Source organism: Sylvia atricapilla, chromosome 23, assembly GCF_009819655.1.
Source record: "Sylvia atricapilla isolate bSylAtr1 chromosome 23, bSylAtr1.pri, whole genome shotgun sequence".
NCBI classification, from domain to species: domain Eukaryota; kingdom Metazoa; phylum Chordata; class Aves; order Passeriformes; family Sylviidae; genus Sylvia; species Sylvia atricapilla.
This window is the reverse complement of record NC_089162.1, coordinates 6368059-6386755: the sequence shown is the minus strand read 5'-3', so window position 1 is coordinate 6386755 and position 18697 is coordinate 6368059. Positions and strand designations below refer to the sequence as shown.

At 58.5% G+C, this 18697-nt stretch overlaps 1 protein-coding gene across 3 annotated transcripts in view; it reads right to left on the bottom strand.

Annotated features, from left to right (window-relative positions):
- Positions 1-18697, bottom strand: part of DSCAML1 (DS cell adhesion molecule like 1) — a 94636-nt gene that overhangs the window by 16877 nt on the left and 59062 nt on the right. For 2 of the 3 annotated variants that reach the window (XM_066334974.1, XM_066334975.1), the window contains exons 4-11: positions 12853-12999; positions 11289-11567; positions 10344-10619; positions 9547-9843; positions 7324-7596; positions 4060-4338; positions 3730-3849; positions 3431-3607 (exon numbers count right to left, since the gene is read on the bottom strand). In XM_066334974.1, coding sequence (XP_066191071.1) covers positions 3431-3607; positions 3730-3849; positions 4060-4338; positions 7324-7596; positions 9547-9843; positions 10344-10619; positions 11289-11567; positions 12853-12999 — 1848 coding nt within the window. Of the gene's footprint in view, positions 1-3430; positions 3608-3729; positions 3850-4059; positions 4339-7323; positions 7597-9546; positions 9844-10343; positions 10620-11288; positions 11568-12852; positions 13000-18697 lie in introns of those variants that run through there. The other variant, XM_066334976.1, reaches the window with a different exon arrangement.

The following is an 18697-nucleotide window of genomic DNA, read 5'->3' as shown; positions in this document are numbered from 1 at the left end:
GGTGCAGGACAATGCAGCGCCCAGCCTGGTGCCCGTGGTAATCCTGATAATCCTGATAATCCCAAGGGGAGCATGGCACCCCCAAGCTGGCAGGGGATGGAAAGGATCAGGGATGTTGTGGCAGTGCAGCCTGGGGCACCAAGGGTAAAAAGAAGCAGCCCAAGACTTCTCCTAACTCTGCCCTGTCCCATCCCCAGCTGCCTGCCTGTGCTCTGACACCTCTGCCTGCCTCAGCCCAGGTCAGGGACACACCGGGACAGAGGCAGGCCTGGGAAGGACTGTCCCAGCCCCAGCATCCCATGTCCCATCGAGGTGACGACAGGGCACAGGGACAGCCGGGGGCTCTTGCCCCAAAGCAGGGCTGACTGCACAGCACATCACAAGGCACACACAGCTGGGTGAGGGGCTCAGCACCCAGTCCTGGCACGATGCCCACTGTCCCCTGTTCCTGCCACGGGAAGCCATCGAGGGGCCACCCTGCAGTTTGGCAGACAGGGACACTGGGGACTCGGTCCCTGCACTCAGCCCAGGCTGGAGGATAGTGCAGCAGCAGAGGGTGAGTGGCCATGGGGCTGAAGGAGCAGGACTGCCCCTCAGGGCTGCAGCAGCCTTGGCTGCACCTGCCCCTTCCCAGCCAGCAGAGGCCCCGGGAGAGGAGCTCCGTTTCAGGCTCTGCTTCACTGAAATGCACTTATTGATGTTTGATTAAAAGCAGCTCCTTGGATGTAAACATATCAACTTCTCTCAATTGCCAGGGTCCCAAGGGAGCTGCACGTAGTCCAGAGCAGGAAAAGAGCACAACAAACCCCAAGAAAATCCCAAGCAGCTGTGAGGATAGCACAGCTTGGGGCATTGGTGCCCAACACCTGCCCCGGAGCAGCTCTGCAGCTTGCAGAGCGACCACATTGCTCGGGACTGGCTGCAGGGACCTCCAAAGGCGGCTGAGAGCTGCTCCTGACCAGTCTGTAATCCCTTCCTGGGTGCAGGGGCATCAATAATGTGGCATCAGCTGAGGCAGCACTCTGGGCAGACAGGCTTCCATTGAGGAGAGCTCACCTCCAACACCTCCCGCGCCCCCCATCCCGTGCCCACCAGGGCCCAGCCTCTCCCTGTGCCCACGGCCTTGTTAACAAGGCCACAACCAGGGGCTGGGCAGAGATAAGCCCGGGAACAAAGGAAGCCGACAGCCACCAGCGTGGTGCCGTCCCACACCCGGCTGGGGCACGAGCTGCTTCGCAGAGCGCCGGTGACAACTGAATGAGAACAGTGACAAGGGTGACAAGGGCTGTGCCTGCCTCCCTCGCCCCCCTCTTTCTTGTTTGGAGCTGGCTCTGTGATGTTAATTTGATTGCACCCGTCTCAGCTTCCTTTCTACACTGATTAGCTGAGTTTCACCTGAAGCATGAGATTAATTCAAATTGCATGGAAGCAATCAGTTATGCTCGTGCTGTGTGGCAGCGAACTTCCAGAGAGGGCTGTGCCATGACCACAGAGAGACCCCTCTCCCTGCCCCCTGGCTGGACCCCTGGCACGGAGGTGTTGGCACGGAGCAGGCAGAAAAGCCCCCTCCCCAGTGCCCAGGGTGCTGCCGCTCCGGCACAGCCAGCAGGACCCCCGGGGATGTGACTGTCCCCATCCCACACGCTCCTGACACCCGGGCAGGTGTGCAGCCATGTGCTAAATGGCATTTATCACACGCTGCTGGGCCCCCTCACCTGCGCCCAGCCTCGGGCACACTCAGACACTGCAGCACTCCCCACCTTCCTCTCCACCCCGGTGGGCTCCTTCAGCTGGAAGGACAGGCTGCCACGCCGTGGGAGCCCAGGGGTCACAGCATCCAGGGACAGGAAATTCCCAACCCCACGGGTGACATTCCCCAAGCAAATCTGGTGGCTTTCCTCACCCACCACCCCTGACAAAAGCAGCATCCGTCTGCTCTGGCTCTGCCAAGTCCATGGAACTCAGGCACACGCTGTCCAGTGTTCCCTGGCTGTCCCTGCTCACCCTGGAGCCCCTTGCCGCGGTACCAGGGCAGGGGGGTGTGTGAGGGATGTGTGACACCGGCTGGCTGTGGCACTGCCCTCTCCCCTGCTGACCGCCAGCACGCTTTGTTTGGGCTCTGATTAACTCTCATTTAACTCCGTCCGCAGTGGCCTGACTTTCAGGGAAAGCCAGCGCTGATCTCCCTTTAATTGGGCTGACATTTCACTAAACAAACAAAAACCCCAAAATGAAACAAAACAAAGAGCCCATCTAATGCTTAATTGGCTGTGGCGAGTCGTCTACCTATTCATCCAAACATTTTCAAAGGCACCGAGGGCTCCGGGAGATGCAAAAGCACTCGCATAATAAGGTTATGTGCTATTCAAGTCAGCAAGCAACCTGTCCTGGGATGCAATTACAGGAGATAGCAGGGACACGGCACCGGTTCGGGCTCCCAGACTTCGCACGCTCACTCGGGATTAATCGCCTCGACTTTGTACCTGCACCTCATTGAAGTGCCGTGTTTGAAGTCGCTGGGTTTGATTCATCAGTTGGAGGGATAAATTAAACAGCTGACAGGGAGGGGAACAGGAACCTGGGAAGGCAGAGGCTGGGTGGGGAGGGGGAGAAGCCCCTGAGAGAAACAGCTGCTGGTGTCAGGGAAGAAAGCACCAGGCTGGGGAGGGGAGGCCAGGGCAGGGTGGTGACCAGAGAGGGCTGCACTCTGTCCCCTCTGCCCACAGCACCGTGGGTGGACAACCAGGGGCTGGTGGCTCCCATGGCTTCACCAGCAGCCTCCAGCCCCTCTGGCACAGCACGCTCACTGCCTCATTCCCAGCACCGTCGAGGCAAAGCTTAGTCCTCCTGAGCCCAGTCCTGACCCTGGCCCCTCCTGGAGACACCAGGAGTGAGGGTGATGACTCTGGAGCCCCTCCACCACCTCCTTTTGGAGGCTTGAATGCTCCCAGCAGCAACGAGCCCAATAACTAACACGGAGCTGGCAATTATACATTCTGCTGATAGCAACGGGAGAGCAATCCAATAACACACACAGTTCAAACACGGTGTCTAACAACACTTCCCAGCCCATCCCTGTCAAAGCAGCCCAGCTATTTCCTTTCCTCCTGGATGATGTAGATTGATTGCCTGGTTTTATTAAAGACAAAGTGTGTTTAATAGCAAAAGGGAAGCGGGTCCCTGGAGGGGAGCAATCAATGCCCTCTCGTGCCCCGCATCGATCGCGGGGATGCGCGGAGCCGAGGCTGGAGCACGGCTGGTGCAGTGAACCCTCAGAACAGAGAAGGCTGCACCACACCAGGCTCTGCTGGTGCCCCCGTGTCCCACAGCCACCCTCACCGTGCCCACCTCTGCTCCCCAGGTCATTGCTGTGGCCGTGCCAGCAGCAGGTCCCTGTGCTGTGATGAAGAACCCAGCCCTGGGTACTCACTCTTGACGGTGAGGAACATGGACTTGCTGATGTCTGTGCCCACGCCGTTGCTGGCCTGGCAGAGGTAGTAGCCGATGTCCTCCTCCAGCACGTGGCGGATGAGCAGGGAGCTGTTGGGCAGGATCTGGATGCGGCCCGTCAGGGGGATGGGGTGGTACTGCTGGGGGTTGCCACTTCCTGGGAGGGGACACAGAGACACAGAGCTCAGCTGAGGCAGAGCAGCTCTCATGAGGCTCAGCCCATGGGGCTCTCCCCAGTCTGCACTGACATCCCCACACACTGCCGTGACCCAGGCCTACCTTTAGCGTGCTTCCACATCACTTTTGGAGGGGGGTACCCATCAACGGAGCAGTTCAGCACCCCGGCTTTTCCATAAATGCCATCTTGGTTGTTGGGTTGGACCACAAAACGAGGAGGCACTGAGGAGTTTGGGAGAAAGGACAGTCACTGCAGGAAAATCCCCATCAGATCCCTATAGCTCCCCACTGCCTGTGGGCACAGGGGTGGCTCAGCCTTGCTTCTCACCCTCCCAAATTCCCTCTGCTCCCTGCTGTGCTGCCCTCCCTCCCTCTCTCCCTGTCCCCCGAGGCCTGGGGGCTGCAGGAGGCCGGGTCACCCCCCGGGCTCACCCCGCACGATGAGCTGTCGCTCCCGGCTGACGGTGGCAGCGTCGTTGCTGGCGATGCAGGTGTAGTTCCCGTTGTGCTTGAGGGAGACGCTGGAGATCTGCAGGGAGCTCATGAACTCCTTGCTCTCGATGGTGACCCCGGAGCCGGAGAGGATGACGTGCCCGTCCTTCCTCCAGGTGATGTGGATGGGCATGTCCCCGGAGGAGACCACGCAGGGGATGTAGAGGAGCTGTCCGATGGAGGCTGGAGGGAACTCGAAGGGCTGGATCAGCGGAGGGACTGTCGAGAGGAGAGGCAGAGGATGCTGGAGAGCCCATCCCAGGAAAGCCTTCCTTCAGTGGGGATGGGCTGCAGTGGGGCTTGGGGAAGATGCTGTCCTGGGAGAAGAAGCAGCCCAGAAGCTAAGACAGGGTTTTGATTCCGGCAGGAACAAGGCCAGGGGACAGCAGGAGGTGCCGTCAAGCAGAGAACAGCAGGAAGGCTTCTCCCACCTGGCAGGGCCACCCTGCTGGGAGTGGGATGGAAAACGCTGACCCTGCACTGGGGAAAGCCCTGGCCACCCCCAGCACGTGCCACCCGAAATTCCACCTCAGCATTTATCCACTCCCAGAAAAGCCATTATTAGATGGATGCTTTTCTTAAAGGTGCTGGATTCAGAACCAGCCATTATCTTTCTGATAACTTAATTAGGCAACTGCAGCATCTCTGGCAATGTGGGAGGGGGAAGAAAGTGGAGAGAGGGAGACAATTAGCTTAACAAGGCTCAGCACCTGGTAGATGAGATCCTCGTTCTGCAGTCTCCATAATTAAATTAGCAGCCTGCCAATTGTCCCTCTGGCAGGAGGGAGCTGCCCTCTCACGCAGGCACGGGGGCAGCTCCCTGCACCCCCACGAGCTTCCCTGGGCTCCCACCTCCATCCTGTGCCCATCCCATCACTCAGGTCTTGGCGCTGCTGCCCGATCCAGAGCACGGCCAGCAGAGCTGTCACTGTCCCCAGGTGGGAGCCACTGCCACGGGGCAGGCAGGTACAGGCAGGGCTGGCCTGTCCCTCTGCCGGCAACAGCAACGTGGCTCGAGCTGCCAGAGCCATGGAGCCGGGGCTGCCTGTTTTCCATAATTAATGAATAATTAATTGGCAATGCACTGCAGTCTATTGCAGAGCGGGGATGGGCTTGTAAATCCGCGCCTCTCCAAACACGCCCCTCCGGACGACAGACCAGCTCTCCCTGCTCCAGCTTCCCACAGACACAGCTCACAACTCCCCTTTCCTTCACACATCACTTCCCGCTGCCATTCTCCTCTCTCCAGAGCTTCCAGGCTCTCACTTGGCTGCAGCCTGGAGCATCCTGCCCACGGTGCCACAGCAGAGCTCAGCCCAGCAGCTCCAATCCAGAGGTGACTCTGTGAGCAGCCTCTGCCTTCCCACGGGGTGAAGCATCACCCCACAGTGCCCTGTGCTCCCCAAAACGCTGCAGCCACCCGAGCAGAGCTGTGTGGGAGCCCCAGGACAGCACCAACCCACATGGGATTAATTAAAACCTTCAAAGATGCCTACAGGAATAAGGAGCTCTCAGGGCACCTTGGAGGAGGCTGGATTTTGGATTGTGCTGCTGGGGAAGTGGCCTCAGCAGCACCCCTGATCAACAAAGCCCTACAGAGCAGGGAGGTTTGAAATTGGGATCCAGCAGCTAAACCTGGGCAGGAGTTTCCCTCAGCAGGAGATGGGGATGATGCCTCATGACCAGGCTGCCTGCACATCCCTGTTCCTGTAGGGAGCAGTGCCAGAGGGAATTGTAAAGCTTTTACTGCTGTGTGATCGGAAGGACCTGCATAACTCACTGGTGGCATTTCATGTGGTCACCAGGCACTTGGGGCTGTAAAAGCTTTATGGTGCTCCCCGCTCCTTGTGCTACACAGTTATGTTTATTCACTCTCTGATTCTCTTCTAGAGCCTTTGCTATTCTTTTGCACAGGCCTTTTATCCAGGGGCCGGAGGAAATGAGGAATTCAGCCAGCAGGGCTGGGTGTAAATCTCCAGCAGTGGAATGAAGATGTCTGGCCCGTGCTGCACCATGCTCCAGCCTGCTTGCCTTCCTCAGCCTGTCACTGGCCACTAATCGAGGCAGTAAATCCACCCTGGGTAGGGTTCAGTAGCAGTTTCTTCCCAGGACACACAAATCCTCAGCTGAACTTCAGCATCCTGCACCCTCTGAGGGCTCCTCCCGGCAAATCCCATTATTTAACTGCCCACAAACACCCGGAGATGATCTCCCCGTTTCAGCCCTGCCTGTCCCAGCTGTCCCAAGACAGGACCAACATCTCTGGCCTCTTCCCAAGCTCTGGGGTTCCACACGGACAGGGATTTATGTGAGGTGAGAAAAGCAGGGCTGGCCAAGCCCTGCAGACCCCAGGGGTGAGAAAAGCTCCCCGCACTGCCCTTACACAGGTCACCCACAGCCTCCTCTCTCCTTTGGAGGCCGTGGAGAAGAGCATTAGCTAATCAAGTGGCAGCATCTCTAATCAGCTTGATGCGCTCTCTCGCTAACCTGATTCCTAATAAGAAAATGGTGGCTGGGAGGGGAGGGAATGGGATCAGAGTAAATCCAGTGCACGAATCCCCCGCTGGCTGAGAGGCGGGATGACAATTGGCCGGCTCCGTCCCCAGCGCCGCCGTGTTTGTCTGAATGATTTACTGCAAACACCGAGCGGGCGACGGGCGGAGGCGACCCCGCAACTCCTGAGGACGGGAGATCCGTGAGCACCGCGGCTCCCAGCGCAATCTCAGCCAGTCACTGGGAGGGAATGCATCCGGCTCAATTCATTAGGACTGATAGCTCCCTCAATGGGGCTGAATAATTGATGGCCTGGAGAAGCTTTTAAGATGTTCTGTGCGCTCGGAAGACCGAGAGTATTATTTTTTTAAAAGCTAGCACACACAGAAAAACATCGGTGAAGGTGATCCAAGCAAAGGTTAGGTGTTTTAATACGTTATGTTTACACCACAAATCCTTGCTCCATCACTTGTAAGGGGAAATGGATACAGCGTGGCTCGGGGCAGCTGCCGGCGGCAGGCAGGACCAGGTAGCCAAGCCAGCTCCCGAGGGCTGAGCTCCCATCCCCGGTGACTACAGAGCACAGCCACCACCCGGCCACGCAGCTCCCCGTGTGGCGCTCCCCTGCCTCCATCCCACTGCGGGGAGATCCCAAAAGCACCCTGGATGAGCTCTCCGTGCCATCCAGGGGGAGCCTCCCTGCCCTCTCACCTTTGACAGTGACGTGGACGCTCTGGCTGATGGAGAGCTGGGGCTGGATCAGCACGCTGCACAGATACTCGCCCTCATCCATGCCTTTCTGGACATCCATCAGCTTCAGGGTGCCGTTCTCAAAGACCACTTGGCGGTGGTTATCGGGCAGCAGCAGAGAGTCCTTGTACCACTTGATGGAGTAATAGGGGTACCCGATGACCCTGCAGTTGATGAAAGTGTCCCTACCCGCGACCGCTGTTATGTTCTTCATGGCGCGGATGCTCGGGGGACCTACATATTCGGGAGGAAGGGAGAGGCAGGCTAGGTTAATTCCGAAGGGCCATTTGCTTGCATGCAGATCTGCAGCTATTCCGGAGTGAGCTTCACAGGCAGAGGTGACCAGGACAGCCAGGAGCCAGCCTGGTTTGGGTGAGGAGGTGACACGGGCTCCTCTTCGCTCGTGTGGGGACAGCCACTCTCGGCGTGACCTCTAGCCACAGCTACTCTCCCTCACCTACCAGCAGGGCTGTGCTCCTGGGGCACAGCCGCACTTCAAAGAGCAAATCCCACCCCAGGGCTGCGGGGGCTGAGCCCACACACCACTGCTGCCCACTGTGGCAGCTCAGGTGGTGTCTGTGTTTCTGCACTGGGCAGTGTAGCTGCCCTGGGTGCCCCCACCTGGCTCCTCTGGCGGCACCAGAGATATGGGAGAGATGGGGAGAGCTCCCCCACCATCACAGCTCTCTCTGCCTCTCCCAGGAGGAAGCTCCCTGCGTTGTGCCAAACACCCTTGGCAAGAGCTGCTATGGGAACCTGACTTCCACTGGCAAAAACACTTCACCTCCTTGAACCCCACTTTTCTGTCCCCCCACTGCCAACCTGTGTGCCACTGAAAAGCCAGACAGCCACCAGTTTCAGTCTGGCTTTGGAGCTGCCTGAGGACGGGGAGAATGCTGCAGGTGAGCCTTTAAACGAGAGGTTTCATGCATCAATAATTACATTGTTCTCCCAGCCGCTGCATAAAATAGCAAAGTAATCTAAAGATTAACCCTGTCTTGACTCCTCGTGTGTGGGTGTAGCAGGGTAACAGCTTAACAGGCACTTAGGATCAGCTGATGGACGGTGTTTCTCATTCTAGGACGCGTTAAGAGAAGGAGCAGGGAAAAAGGAATTAGCATCTTGCTCTGTAACCATGTCTCGGACCTGCCTGAGGGACATGCTCTGTGCCACTGAAAAAGAAACCCAAATCTTATCTAGTGACAGCCCATCAAGAGCTGAGAGAGGGGGGAAAAGGGAGACAAGGGAACATCCTCATTGAAAACGCTGCTCTGGCTTCTCCTGGCTGAGGGATGAACTTCCTCCAAATTCAGCAGTAAACGGCAGCAAAATTCCGACTCCTGGGATCCCAGCCAAAAAGCCACTAGATCCATTTCAAACCTGAGACACAGACAAACACAGCCCTTCAACCCTCATTCTCAGCAGACAAATAAACGCTCCCTTATCTTGTCTCGCTCCCACCTGTAAGCCTGGGAGCTTTAATTGGGGATTATTAATGGGCAGGGGTTTACACCATACCCCGTGCCTGAGAGTGCTCCCCGGAACACACCGAGCAACGCGCTGCAGCCGTAATAACACGGTGATTAACGCGGCCATGGCTTTTAGCAGACAAAGAAAATACAGACATGACAAATCAAAGCTCATTTTCCACGATTTCACGTGCTGCCTCATCATCGTTTGTCACGGAGCTCCTGGTGCCGCCGGGCGCGGTGGCTGCCAGGGATTGGGGGTCCTGTAGGGAACGGGGGCAGCAGGTAGGGCACGGGGGACCTGGGACACTTTTGGGCCTGTCGCCCCCTTCTCCATGTGTCACCCCTCAGGGGGTGCCTGCCCACCCTGTGCAGAACCCAAGGCAGGGTTTGGCAGGGTGAGAGCGGACCCCAGTGTGGACCGTGCTGCCCCTTGACTCCTGCAAAGCCAAGCTCCAGTTCTCCAAGCCTCTCAATTGCTTCCCGCTTTGTTAAACTCCCTGCTTTAAGCACCAGAGAAGCCCAACCCCGCAGGAGTGCGAGGAGCAGTGCAGGGCTCGGGGAGTGAGGGGCTGAGAAGAAGAGGGAGAGGCGAGGAGGAGCGATCAACCAGGGGAACAGAACCAAAACCAAAAAAAACCACCAAAAACCAAACCAAAACAACAAAAAAAGCCCAGTAAAAGTCCTATTCTGATATTTAAAAGTAGACAGGCACCTCTTACGTTTATTCGCGCTTGGTATTCGGCGCTGCCCACCGAGTTCCGCGCGGTGCACCGGTACACGCCGCCGTCCTTGATCTGCGGGCTGGTGACGTTCATGTGGCTCACGGTGGTGCCATCAGACATGGTGTACTGGTTGGAGCGGTGCCCGCTGTCCCGCGGGATGGGCTCGTCGTCCAGCGCCCAGGTGACGGTCGGCGGCGGGGCCCCCTTGGCGGCACACATCAGGGAGAACTGCTCCCCGGGGTTGACCACCTTCTCGCTGAAGGAGGAGACGATGCGGGGGGTCCCATCTGGGGGGCACCCAGCGGGACGGGGGTCAGGGAGCAGCAGCCACAGGCAGCAGCAGTCACCCGCCAGCAGGATGGCACTGAGCTCCCACCCCGGGCTCGGCAGGGACAGGAGGCCGGCTGGTGGCACACACAGGGCTGTGCTGGTGTCCCTGCGGCAGGGAGGTGCAGACAGGGGCGAGGGGACACGGTGGTGGATACAGATGCCAGCTGGAGGGGACACCTCCGTCAGCAGAGCCCATCCCTTGTCCAAACACCCGGTGGGCTGGATCAGGGAGGGCCGCCTGGTGGATGGAGTGCCCAGGGACTGGGAATGGCAAGTCAACACTTATTTTGGTCCTTCCCTGTCCCAGCCATGCTGTGTCCCTGCAGACAGCACACAGAACCCAGGAACAGACCGACAGCAGCCTCAGGACCCCCATCCCCTGCCCCCCAGCCATGCACAAAGCATCCCCTCAGAGAGGGGCAGAGGAAGAAGCCCCCAGCCCGGGGAGCCAGCTCACCCTCCAGCGTGATGATGGAGAAATCCTGTGCCGTCTGGGACTTGCGGGTGGCGAAGCACTGGTAGGCGCCGGAGTGGCTCTTCTGGGCGGCTGTGATGAGGAGGGTCTCGTTGCTGATGCCCCGGATGGAGATGTAATCATCCACCGCCACCAGGTCCGTGTTGCGGTACCAGCGGATGACGTACTCGGGGGACCCGCTGAGGGCACAAGAGAGGATGACGGTGCTGCCGATGCCTGTTTTGAGCTTCTTTGGTGTGAGGGTCACACGCAGAGGGTCTGTGAGAGAGGGGAGAGGCGTTGGAGGCGCCGGGCGGTGCAGCGGGAGGCAGCTCATCCCCGCTGTGCTCCTCCTGCCCCTGGAGCGCCAGCGCTGCTGTGCCTTAAATGTCACCAAGCAATAAGGCAGGTGGCCCTGCCACCGTCCCCGCTGCTGACAGTCTCTGCTCTTAACGTCAGCCCCAGGCCCCTGGCGGGAGTGCTGTGGGGAGGTGGCAGGATGGCTGGAGGAAGATGTGATCCATGTGGCAGGGACACACCAGGCTGGTTCCCAGCAGGACCACGGTGCCCGGTTGGTGCCGTGCTCCAGGTAAGGCAGGCACACTGGCTGTGGTGCTGCCAGGATCCCGGTGACAGGAGGAACCCCCAGGAAAACAGCACGTGATAAATACTTGGCCTGCCCAGATGGTATTTACTGTTTGGCTAGAGCTTATTTTATGTAAATCGACATGAATTTTATGTAAATCAACAAAGCAAAGCACAGAAGCACCCAACACGTCGGACACGTGCAAGACAGTGGCTTCCAGCAAGCCAAACACTGTGCCAAAATACAAGGCTGTTGTTTATACAGCTGTATAAACCCCTAAAGCTGGAGATTGATAAAGGCTTTAGGTGTCAGAAGGCAGCAGCACTGAGCCCCCGACACCTCAGCTCCCCGCCGGCTCTCACCTATGACCGTGAGGGTCCCCGTGACCTCTGCGGAGCCGAAGGTGTTGGTCACCTCGCAGATGTAGGTGCCGCTGTCCTCCACGCGCAGGTCGCTGATGGTCAGCCCCGTGATGCGCTTGCTCCAGCGGCTGTCGGCGGGCAGCGGCCGCCCGTCCTTGATCCACCGCACGGCCGGGTTGGGGTAGCCCGAGGCGATGCAGGGCAGCTCCACCAGCCGGCCCGCCTTCACCTCCCTGGACTGGAAGCTGTCTAACATCGTGGGGATGGACTCTGCCGGGTCTGCGTGGGGAGAGGAATTGGGCTCACCCGAGGAAGCGAGGTGTCTCAGGGACACTGGAGACGCCCTGGCGTGGTGACACTGCACCAGTCAGCACCATCCGTGAGAGACTGGCTCTCCCCATTGCCCTGGGCTGCTGGCTCTGCCATACAGGAGTGCAGGATGCACCCCACGATCCTTGCTGAGCGTGGGGTGCCCTGTCCCCCCCGGCCAGCACAGCCCCTGGCAGCCAGGACAACAGGCACGTGGGGAGGTGGGGAAAAAATACATCCTAAATAGCTGATGGGAGGAATAAACTCAGCACCGGAGGAATTACTCAAGGTGACACCTAATTGGTGCAAAATACACAAATTTTGTGGCACATTTCAAAATTTACAAGCAAAAGGGCCCATCAGGCAGCTGGGAAAGGAGAAAATTAATCACTAAGTCTCAGGCGTGAAATTAAATTCCAGGGGAAAGAAACCTCTTTCATTACTCCCAAGCAGAAGTAAAACGCCGTGACGTGTAAATAATGACAGCGACCAAGAGGGGACCGGGCCGGATCGAAGCGGGTGGATCGGGGATGATACACCCGGCGATGCCCGCACACCGCTGGGACGCGCGGCAGGACGGGCACGGCTGGGACCCGGGGGCCGCGGGGAGGCAAGATTCGGCAAGCCCCGCGTCCCTTCCGTGCCCTCCGGGGGGTTAATTTTAATTCGAGGAGCCGGTGCGGGAGCAGCCGAGGATGGGAAGAGCATATGGCAGGGAGCGGGAGCGCCGCGCCGAGCGGCGACTCGGGCGAACTTCCCTCCCTTCCCGAGCGGAGTAATTTGGGCAGTCAGCGGAGCCGGGAGCGCCCCGAGACACCCGGCACTCCGGACTGCACTGCCTCCGCCGCAGTATCGCTTGCATGTTCGTCACATCGCGTCAGGCTGCTCACATCGCGGGCTGTCACATCGCATCGCCGCGCGCCCCGTCGCCTCCCGCTCGGGGTGACGCGCGACACTGCCACCGCCGCGCCCGGCTCGGGGGGAGCTGCGTGCCCGGGGGGCACAGCCCGGCCACTGCCAGCCCCCTGCCAGCCCCCACGGGACCTCCAGCCCCGCACCGGGGTGTCCCCTCGCTGCCGGGAGCCGAGGTGGCGATGGCATCGCTCCCCGTGCGGGGTGGCGGTGCTGGGAAGCGAGCAGGAGAGGGGACATCGGGCAGGGTTGGGCACTCCTCGGGCACCTCCCGGGCACAGGACCGGCCCCACCCGGGCACAGCAGCCGCCCCTCGCCCACGCTGGCAGCCCCAGTGGCTCACCTGAGACGGAGAGCCTGGCGCCGTTGCTCTGCCGCGTCTCGCCGCTGTACTTGTGCTTGGTGATACACCTGTAGGTGGACAAGGCATCTTCCTTCTGCACGTCCGATATGTACAAACCTCCATAAGAAGTAATAAAAAACCTATTTTCTGGAGACACAAAGGGAGGAGAAGGGTGAGCGAGCCCTCCCCTGGCCCCAGGCTGAGCAGCCGGGTCAGGCAGAGCCCCTGCACCTAGAGCTGGCACCGGAGCTGTGGCAGGGAAAGAGGGACCTTCCTCCACCTCCCTGCACCTCCACCACATCGGGGTGCAGCTCTGGCTGAAGTTTCAGGCAGCCTGGTGAAGACGGGTGAGGCACAGAAACCTCGTGGGTGCAACGGCAGCCCCGGTGCGTGCGGGCACCGCCTCTCTCCATCACTCACCCCGGCAAACACACACACCTGCCCAGGTTTAAAGGTGGGTCTGGGCTGTCTTTACACACACCTGGGGTCCCAGGGCTGGGTTGGGGTGGGCCGTGGCCGCAGAGGGTGAGCCGAGCATGTGGCACCGAGCTCCGGCACACGCCGCTCCGCCGGCGCTGCCACGCGCTCCATGGCAACGCGGCAATTAAAAGTGAATCCGTCCCGCTGAGTTAATAATTAGCTTAACTTACTTGGAATCATGTGAAAACAAATAAGGGCTCGAGCTGATGTTTGAGGCCTGGGAGGAGAGCAGCCAGGGCAGCACGGCCCCGGCTGCGCTGCTGGAGCAGCCCCCTCAGGCCAGCAGGTTTTGGAGCCTGGCACGGGGGAAAGGAGTCTTTGGCTGGCTCCTGACCCCTGCAATTCATCATGAATTATAACAGTAATTAACACAAATAGAAAAGCCTGTGTAGTGGCTACATGGAGAGCAGGATAAGCTGAGGCTCTGGAGAGGCGCCCTGCCCACCTGGAAAGCTCTTTGCCCTGCCCCTCTGTGCCAAGCGAGGCTTTCACCCCCAGCTCTGGGGGGCTTTGGGGTTTATTCCAGCAGCAGTCTCAGCTGGGATGGGATGCTCCATCTGCTCGGCTGCACCGTGCTGCCAGCAAAACCGCCCCCTACCAAACCCCAGGACTGCAGAAAGTAATTTAGTGCAGCTGAATGCTCAGAGTGAAAACCTTTAAACCCAGCCTGTAAATCAGCAACATCTGCAAATGGCTCCCTCAAGTCCTGCACAATGCCTGCTAAGCCAGGATCTAGCTGATGAGGCTAAACAACTGTTTTTTACTTCCAGCACCTTTTGGAAGCACCTGGATGGTCTCAATTTAGGCAAGAAGAAAGCGCCGTGGTCCAGCTCAGGAGTGCAGAATAGGCACGAGTGGGAGAGGACAAGAGGCAGATGCTCCCAGAGCACTCCCACACCCTGGGCAGGACCCCAGGCCCAATTCCCTGCAAAACCTGCAGGTGACAGACCAGCAGAAAGCAGAGATCCTCACCCAGGGAACCAGAGAGGTTCTCTGGCACCAACCAAGGCCTCGGCAGTGCCGAGCTGTGCTGGCATTACCCTTTCCAGCTGTGGCTCAGCCAGATGTGCCTGTTTGACTCCAACTGCTCGATACAAGACAGTGAGGGACCCCCAAACAGCAAAGAAACAACAAATAACGAATCATAATGCCAGTCAACTGTGGCTGACAGGAGCACAGGCTCCGCCGGGCTGGCACCCCGTGCTGATCCTCCCTGGGGGCAGCAGGAGCACGAGCTGGCAGCCCCATTCCCCAGGAGCTGCCATCCCCACACCTCCAGCAGCGGAGGCTTCTGGGGTTCACCAGCCAAAACCTCAGCCGAAACCTCGGTGCCAGCACCGGTGTGGCAGCACATGCCCCCGCAGCTGGGAGCAGAGGTGCAGAGGGGCGGGTGCTGAGCTCCACCTGCCCGGGAGCCGCCCCGGGATGTGTGCGACCCCCGCGGCAGGGCAGGGGGAGGCGCTCCCGCAGCACCGCAATAGCATGCAAATCAAACATTAATTTTTCATCTCCCATCAAACCAGTAAGCAGAGAACTGGAATTTGAGATGGGGGGAGCCGGTTTCCATGGTGACAGGGCTGGATTTTGCGAAGTGCTGGCAGCCCCAGCCCACACCCTCACGCGCGGCCGAGCCTGGGGATCCACAGCCCTGTGCTGCTGTGCTCTGGGCTGGAAACAAAGCCTCGTGCCCGAAATCCAGGCTCTGGGATGGGGCTCCAGCCATAACAACCTCCCCACGGGCAGGAACGAGCAGAATTCCTGCAGGTTTAGGATCCACGTCTCCACCACGGAGTGACAGGAGGTATCTGCCCCTTGCAGGGTGTGGTGACACTGTCCCATCCCGTGTGAGATCCACCCAAGCTGACAGCGCAGCTTCCTTCGCTTTCTTTCTCTGGGAGAGGACAAGTGGCTCTGTCGAGGAATGTTCTGCTGGTTCAGGGGAGACGTGGGGTTGTAACTGATGTAAGTGGCTCCACCAGACTCACCCAAGTGACTTACTGCTGAGTTTGCCAGGCAGATTAACACTGAGGGTCACCAAGTAAAACCAGATCTTTCTGCCTGCCAGGAGGTGGAAAGGCTTTACAGGAAGCAGAGGATTAAGCACATCCGCGGCCAGGCTGGAGCCATGTGCCTCTAAGAACTCTTCCAGTTAGATTTGAGCTGCTGCCTTTGCAGATACCTCACCAAAGCCCTTAGATCAAACACAACAAAGAGCCCACCGTGAGCTGAATTCCACCTAAATTCCCATGATCTGGCCCCTCACTGGGGGAAAAACATGAGGGTGAGAGAGGGACTCTCCTACATGGTCTTGCTGAGTACACACACACCTCTCCTGCACCCAGCTGCCAGTGGCGGCCCTGAAACCCCAGCATCATTCCCAAGGGCCTCCCAATTCCAAGAGAAATGTTACAGTCGATGCAGGTTGCCAGCTCCTGCTCCATCCAGTATAGATTTATCAAAACAACGGGGTCAGGGCTTCAGGAGGGAGCACGTTTTATAGTTCATAAGAGTAATGAGATAAGTTTCCCTCGGTACTGCCGGAGAATCAATAGGTGCCAGCGTTTATGAATTAGCTGCACTCGGAGCATGTGCATCCCAAGGCATCCCGGACAAATCCAATAACTGTTTGGTGCTATTCCTGGCCACGTTTAAAGTGACAAACGCCTCCCGGGGGGAAGGCACGGAGGGGGAAGCCCCAAAGAGCGAAGGCTGTAATTTTCCAGCGCTGCCACAGCGGCACTTTTCTGCTGTGGCTGCTGTTCCAGGATGCCATTTGCCCGGCATGGAGCTCGCCTGGGGACAAGGAGCGTCCACAGCAAACCCAGCCAGGATGGAAACTCCTGCCCACCCCACGGCGCTGAGCACCACCCGTGTCCCTGGGACAGCCAGAGCCCTGGGACACCGTGCCCAGCGGGGCAGGGGACACGGGCACGGGGCCGGCCGTGCTCCAGGGCTGCCTTTTATCTCAGCAGGCTGAGCCACAGCAAACGCCGAGAGCAGAGGGCGCCTGCACCGGGCACTGAGATTAAAGCTCCCTGCATCCCTCCCTGGTGAAGATGTTAAAGAGGAGCTGTAACTCGAGCCCAATGCAAATTTCATAGGACCTGCACAAATCTGACAGATTTATTTACGTGTTTGCCTGCCCGTGAGGATCCCAGGGGGCCCGGAGAGCCGTCGCTGCTCCCAGCCCTTCCAAAGGCAGCAGAGCTCTCCCGCAGAGCCGGGGCAGCAGAGCCGTGAGCTCAGCCAAAGGTTCCCACCTGGAAGAGCCACGGGCATTTGTAACACGAGCCGCGCCAGCTGAGCCAGCGGCTCCGCACCGAGGGGCTCCTCCTCTCCTCCTTATCCTCCTCCCCTCCTCATCCTCCTCCTCCAGGAGCAGGGCCCCTTTTCCAGGCAGAAGGGCCCGATGGTTTCTGCGGGAGCCGGAGCAGAGGGAACAGCAGAGGAGGGGTGGAAATCGGGGAGTGGTGACGGGCTTTCCCCCTCCCCTCCTTAATCTCCTTTATAAGCGTGGCTCCATCTCCTCCCGTTACAGGATTAACACCCATCTCTCATTCTCCTCCCGCAACAAGATTTTATTTCTAATTACGCTGTAATAAAACTGGGCGCGCTCCCAGGGCTCCTTCCAAATGACTTGTCGACACTCGGCGAGATTGAATCCTGCTCGGGCCCGTTTCCGGCACCTCTGCCGGCTGTTCATTAGGCATGCATGAGGGAGAGGGTTTAAGAACAGAATTACATTTAAATGGCTTTTCTGAGAGGGAGACGTGAAACAAGAGAGAGGAGCAAAAGGCAGGAAAGGTTTACAGGGAGGGTGTCATTGTCACCTCTATGTCACATTGCTGTCCAGCAGCTCTTGTGCCATGTCCCCACTCCTGGTGCTCCAGGGATGTGACAAGCCAAAGAATCCAAAAGGAAGCACTAAAGGGATTTCTGAGCATTAAATTTTTGCGACAGGATGGCCACCAGGGACGTGTGTCCCTGAACCCTGTCACCCTGCCCTGGGGGCTGCCCGGGACACTGCACACCCACTGCTGCGGAAGTGGAGAGGTTTTCCAGCAAAACCAGGTTTTTTTTTGTCAGGGAAACACACACCAAAAGAAACAAGGGACGGGCACAATGAGGAGCTGGCACTGCCAATCCTGCTCCCTGCATCGGGGTGTGAGCAGCCAGCACCTGGCTGGAGCGGAGCACCGGGAGCACCGTGTTCTCCTGATGTTTTCCACCCTCACTGGACCCACTGGCGGTGGGCAGTTTGTGCTGCTTCCCAGATCCAGGCTCACGAGTCGGCAAAACTGGGAAAACAGATGTTAGGAAAGATCTCTCTCTATTAGTGCCTCGGAAGTGAGGTATCCTGCAGGGCTGGCAGGAGTTATTAAATCAAGAGTCATTATTTACCCAAGGGCCAGTCTTGCAAGTCATGTTCCTAGAAGTAAATCCGGAATTATGCTGCCCACGGAAATGGATTCACACGGGTATGAGGGAGAGCACAGTTTGCCTCTCCGGGTTTTAATCCACCTCTGAGTCACCGGAGCGCTTGGCACTGAAACCCAGCAGTGTTTGGGGACACTTGGGTTTGTTTGCGTAAGTGACTTCGGGAGTGACACACTTCCACTGAAGCAGAGCACGGAGGAGGAGGAGGAGGAGGAATCCCCTGGGTGGGGGCCCCGGGGCCGGGGCTTGCCCGTGGAGCAGCCCCCTGTCCCCAGCCACGCTGGCACTGCCAAAGGAGGAGGAATTAATCTCCCGAGGTGGTCCGGAGCCGCCTAATACCAGCAGAAAATTACAGAACAGGATGAAGAGCATTACAAAATGAATAGGAGGGGACTCGAGATTTCCATGGCTAATCCTGTTAACGAGACAATTTCTTATCAAACTCATTATGTGGCGGGAAGCAGCGGGGAGGGAGGGGCTGGGCAGGGATGCCGGGGAGGAGGAGGGCGATGCCAGGCAAAAGGCATTCCCGGCTCGGGAAAAGCGTCGGCAGCGGCGCTGGCAGGGGAGCAGGGCAGCTCCCGAGCAGGGCTCACTACGCGAGGGTTGTATTTCTATTTCCGAGCAGAGCTGAGTATTACTAGAGTGACATTTACCACGAAATAGTGCCGTCTGCTCCGGCTCTATCACCAGCCCTCTCCCAGCGCTCAGCTGCAGCGGGCTGGGATTACGGCAAGGCATAAAAACGTATAAAATCCACCAAGAGAACACTCAATTCAAAAAGGGATTTTTTTGAGCATTTTTTTTTAAACCTCCTGTTACGACGGGAGGAAGCCGAACAAAATCCTGCGGTCCAGAGGCTGAAGATGTGCCTGCCCTAGCGCAGGATGGGTGGGCTGGGAGGCAGCCCAGGGTGCTGGGGAGCTGG